Here is a 5,507-nt window from a genome sequence, read left to right as displayed (position 1 = left end):
TTCCGTCGCCCGTTGACGCGTGAATAATGAGTAAAGCAATATTTCACAGCGCCACTGGTAGGCTTGTCTAAGAATTGCAATCGCTTGCGAGCACAAAAAAAATAACGTTTTTAATAGTGAAATAATATTTTTTTGCACGCATAGGATAGGTCTTACAAAATTATATATTTTCTCACTATATGGCTTGAAAGTTTCATAAAAAATGTAGTCAAGAAAAAGACCTACAAAACAAATGTACAGCAGATTTCGATGTATTACGATTATATATATCTATTTTTTTTGCACGCATAGGATATGATATATATACAAAATATTGCCTATGGTTTAATAACATTTATTGATGACGACTTATATCGATATATTCATTCTGCGTCTAATGAAATGCACATTTTCCTCCAATCAGCGCTACGCAGGTGTATGACGTGTGGGTGTTCCTGCGCTCGCGTGCTGCTGGACAAGGACATCGGGAGATGGAATGACATTTGTGTAACGCTTGATAGCTTCCCATTTCGAAACATTACGTGGGATATCAAAGTAAAACACCTGACTTTGAGGATTATTGTCTTACTATCTGGTCATTGCTAAACAGACTAATCGCAGTTTCGATCCAATTCGCTTCTGACACAGCAGGTATGCATGTTACTGTTAGATAGCTAACGTTAGCTAACCCAATATGCTAATCACGGGAGTGTGTTAACCATGGTGATCTAACTATTCGCATATCAACTAACTAGGTAGCGAGCTAACGTTAGCTTGCATTTTCTAACTAGATTGAGGGGTCCCTATATTCATAACTCAATGTATTTCCATACATACTCCTTCAAAGTTGAAGCATGGTTCATTTTGTTTTTGGTCGTGCCGACAAGACTGTCACTCAAACCACCCGACGGTTGTAAATCAGCTGGATCTCATGTTATTTAAGTCTCCAATGGGGAATGGTACGTCATAGTATTGTATATCATTGAAGCTACGAGAAAGAACTGTGCTTGGTGTATTCTGGCTCTGTAATCATTAGTGAATATCGGTTGTGTAACCTTAGGACAAGAAATCAACAAATGTTACCACGGTTAACAGTACACTGCAGAGACTGCTTACGGTATATGTATCAAATCACGGTTCTAAAGTTGTAGAAGAAACAAAACGATATTCGCTTCTAGTTATAGGTGGTTGTCGAGGTCAAATGTAGTAAATGACAGTGCCTTATTGGAAGGGCAAGACGTCTGAGTAGCAATTATGATCTTGTTGTTTGTTGTTTACGCCACTAACTGTCATATGCTACTGGCATAGCTTTTTCGCGCTCCAAAAGAGTTTAAGTAGGGTCAAAGTAAAGGAGGACTGACATGCTTCAAATCTGTTGCTCCTAGCACTCACAAGACAGTGTTTGTTGTGTTGTTTTCTTCATTCAGTTAAAAGTTGAATATTAGGTGTTCTAAAACTTTTGACCAGTAGTGTAGGTCATATAGGTCTTGATTTACAGCCTAGCATCCTACACATGAACTCACAACTGTTCCTTGAGTAGACTACACATGCCCGCACCAGGCCATATGGACATATCATTGAGATGGCCTAACAATGACTGTTCACCCTCAACGGCCCACCCTAACCCTTTCTCTTTATCTAGATTTTTTATTTGGGATTGAGAGGGGACCAAGAAGATAAAGAGCTGGTCCTTCCTTAGGGTTGCTGTGGAATAATGCCCCTGGTGATTGGAGTGACACATACCCCCTGTTTGTGAATGGCTGCTTGTAGAGGGGGCGTCGCCTTGTGGGTGGGGTGTGTGAGGAGCCATGGCAAAAGGCAACCAGTCAAGCAACAGTGCTGGAGTCTTGTTCAGGTATTGTCTTGACAGACAGGTCTACATTCATTAAATATTTAAATAAGAGCTTTGCTGGATCCAGATCTGGGACCAGGCTATATAAGAGCACCTTATTGAAAATCTTTACTTGTCCCATGTGAATTTGCAGGCAATGGATGTGCAGTGGAGTGGACAGATCCAGTCGCTCAGCAGCACATCATGGGCCCTGGTTCCCCCAAACAGTCTGAGGTACCAGAACATCAAGCATCTGGCCCTGTCACACCCCTTCCACCATGCCAGCCAGGGCCAGCCCCACAGCCAGATGCCCCCGGACGAGGACTGGGAAGAGACAGTAAGCCTGTGTGTGCTGGTGCAGCCTGGCCCTGGGGAGTGTGATGGCCAGCACACCCTGGTGGAGGTGCCTCTATTTGGGCAGATTAAACTAGGTGAACTCCTGGCTCCGGGAGGACTCAGTAGGCCCGTGGAGTTCCTCTTCCCCTTGACCACGGTGGACGGGAGCCGAGAGGATGACATCAGCGTTGGGACGACTAAGATTCAGGCGGAAGGTTCCAAGACGATGATGAACGAGGGAGAGACGGAAACAGAAAAGAGGGAGAGAGGATCATTCCGGAGCCTGTTTGAGACAGAAGGATGTCCAGCTCCATTTATGAATGGATCTAGGTTCTACTGCTTCCACTGTCCTGGGATGGAGCCATTGCCTGGTTATGGGAACAAATCGGGCCATATGATTGGACTAGAGAAGGAGTTGTCACTGTTGCTCCACACCTCTCTGTATAGTAGTTATGCAGAAAAAAAGACAGTCGAGGGGGGTCACAGTGACAGAGAGAGGGAGGACGAGGAGAAACTGGCATTGATGTATGAAAAGCTGAGAATTGAGGTAAGAGGGGTTTGTTAGGGGATGGCTGTTTGATGGCATACACTTCTATTTAGTTATTAGTATTGATGATCATTTGTTTGATTTGCAGCTTCCTAATTTCTTTATGAAGAGTCATGACTACACCATGTACACAAATGATATTGAGTTCGTCAACTGTATTCTAAATGCCAAGACCAGGTAAATGCTACTTTGTCTACTTAGCAGTTTCCTTCCCGAACTGAAATGGAATTGACCCAAACCCTGATATTTATACATATGTAACAACATGCATATAAACCCCCATAGGTCTATAATGTAATACAGCTATACTGTCTATCCTCTAGGGGCAGAGTTCTGTACCAGCTGAGCCTGTCTCTGTGGAGGCTGCTGTGTCTCTGTTACTATGCTGAGGCCCAGTTAGAGGTACTGAAATTGACTAAGCACCCAGAGGACAGGACCATCAAGGCCAGGTGGAGTGTCAGAGGACTGCCCTTCCTCTCTCTGCTGCTGAGATTCTACCGCAAGGACAAAACTGTCCTCTACAGGTAGAGAAACCTGACTGGGATCTATTTAACTTTACACAATGTTCAGACAAATGTATTTATTTAATTTGGTATTGTGTGGAACGGATAGTGTTTTTGGTCAATGTTCCTCTTCACTGTTAATTCTCTATGATCATTCATATTCTAATAAACACTGTCTTTCAACAGGTCATATGATGCGTTCTCTACCTTCTACCTTGGCCATGATGGACTCATACATTGTCACAAAGTGGAAAAAGTCAGTGGCCATGTGGTTTTCTGTCTCCTCTGACTCTGAAATAGAAATGCCTACAAATAGCTAAGAAATACCCTCAGGTTTTGTGCCTTGCCTAAACTGATCACCTCAACCTTGCTGAGTATTGATTTTCCATCTTCCTCCAGGTGATGAAAGCCCAGCCGCCAATTCTGCCCGGGGTGACCACTCTGTTAGCGGGAGCCCTCGTGTCCCTGGGGGTCCAGGAGCACCGGCCAGCCCTCAACCTCATGCCCCCCTTGCTCTCCTCCCGACAAGGCCGAGACTGATAGAGATGGAGGGTCTGGAGGAACGAGCATGTGTGTACCATGAGAAGTAACGGGGAGAGGGGGAAACAGGCAATCAGTGTTGAAAAAAAAGTTTCCCTCTTCACCCGTACAATGCCTGCTCTGAAAATAAATATTTAAAAAAATAAATAGTAACTATCCAAAACTGTTCCCTCTCTGGACTCACACAGCAATAGAATAGCAGCTACTACTTTAGTTGAAATGCAATCCAGTACTTCAGTTTATCCAGTAAGTCGAGTCGATACCTTGAGTCAGTTCCTTGTTAACGTACAAACGATTGCACAGCGCTTGTGAAGTTGAACCACCTTCTGGGCCTATACGCTCACACTACATAGTCTGCTACTCAAATGTCTGATAAATGGCATATTATTGGACAAACCTATTTTCACTGCATTACATGAGTTTTTTTTAAAGCATCGTTTAAAAACAATTCATGCCGGATTAATATTTAAGTCAAAGTTAAATGGATTCATCATTAATGAAAGTCTGTTGTGCCTGGGAACACATTTGTCACTGGTTTCCTTTGAATAGTTTTCACTGGTGAACGTGTTGATGTAATAGTTGGCACACAGCCCAAGACCACATTCTATATAGCCAGTTGGCCTAACAGACCCTATGATCTGTGTACCGTCATTGAATAGGTTGCTTTATGCTATATGAATGCATGATGTCTGTCCCTGTATGAACTTCATGTCAAGCTCATTGAGACGTAACTTTCACAAACAACCCCATCCTACCCTGGTTAAACTGCTATGGTCCTTCTGTGTTGATTGCTAACTGGCTGTGAGGGACCTGACCTCAGCACAGTTGCATGACAGAACTCTGGATTCAGGTTTCTAAAAATTTGAATTTGTCAGTTCGGTACTGACACTATTTGATGGAAAACAAGTGGCACCTCAACTTGATTGGACTGACAGTTTACTTTCAGTTGAATGGTTAAATAGAAAAGTAATAATTGTAGAATAGAGTATCTGTACATGTCAATGCAACTCAATCTTCCATCATTGTTACAGTATGCGTCACTCAACATGTTCTCAAACTAGATGACTGCATGCCACATGTTAGCTCTAGCGCTACCATTAATACTTTAACATTTACTTGAAGGGGGCATACATAACCTGTTGAATGATACTTGTAAAGGTGTAACAACTTCAGAAAAAAATTACGATTTAATGCAATCGTTCTTATCTAGTGCAGTGTTGCTACTTTAGGATTTAACCCACAGCTGGTGTGAAACCTGGCCTTCTGTATGTGAATAAAACAAACCACTGTGTACCTACTGCTGTCCTTGACTGATTCCTATATCATCCTACCAAATAGCAGCACCTTAACACTGCCAGACAAATTCAATCTTATTTAGATATCAGCAAGATCTGAATGGTCAGTCTTTTAAATCCTGTATTTCACTAAGTGTGGTTTGTCAAGGAATTTCCTATAGCATTTCTACATTCTGACTAAATGTTTATTTCAAAGCAACGTTCAAGGTATAGAGCAGTCAACTTTTTACAACCGTCAGGTTCTAGAAATAAGTCCACCTAGAAAGAAATACAATGGCATATAACAAGGTTTCTCTTTATCAGGGTCCTGATAATGGCAGTTGACGGCGAAATAATCATTGAGCTCCGTAGTCACTTAACAGCTAGATGACATGACAATTACCTGTAACATCCTATTTTGAAAGTAAATAGGTAATCATATAGCCTGGTTACACCAGACTGAATACGACTTACTATTGTTTAAAATAAGCACAGTT

General features: G+C 42.3%; 1 protein-coding gene across 2 annotated transcripts; it reads left to right on the top strand.

Moving 5' to 3' along the window:
- The first annotated feature begins 432 nt into the window (after positions 1-432).
- Positions 433-5,029, top strand: LOC135552006 (uncharacterized). 2 transcript variants are annotated; one of them, XM_064983347.1, is made up of 8 exons: positions 433-630; positions 867-938; positions 1,622-1,834; positions 1,965-2,693; positions 2,782-2,870; positions 3,017-3,217; positions 3,383-3,452; positions 3,596-5,029. In XM_064983347.1, exons 3-8 carry the CDS (start codon positions 1,736-1,738, stop codon positions 3,734-3,736), a joined length of 1,329 nt encoding a protein of 442 aa, XP_064839419.1. In that variant the 5' UTR covers positions 433-630; positions 867-938; positions 1,622-1,735; the 3' UTR covers positions 3,737-5,029. The 2 variants fall into 2 exon arrangements, with proteins under 2 accessions (XP_064839419.1, XP_064839418.1); XM_064983346.1 differs by lacking the exon at positions 867-938.
- Positions 5,030-5,507: the final 478 nt, after the last annotated feature.

This window comes from Oncorhynchus masou, chromosome 13 (assembly GCF_036934945.1).
Source record: "Oncorhynchus masou masou isolate Uvic2021 chromosome 13, UVic_Omas_1.1, whole genome shotgun sequence".
In the NCBI taxonomy this organism is placed as follows: domain Eukaryota; kingdom Metazoa; phylum Chordata; class Actinopteri; order Salmoniformes; family Salmonidae; genus Oncorhynchus; species Oncorhynchus masou.
The sequence above is the reverse complement of the archived record's forward strand: the minus strand, read 5'-3'. Positions and strand labels throughout refer to the sequence as shown.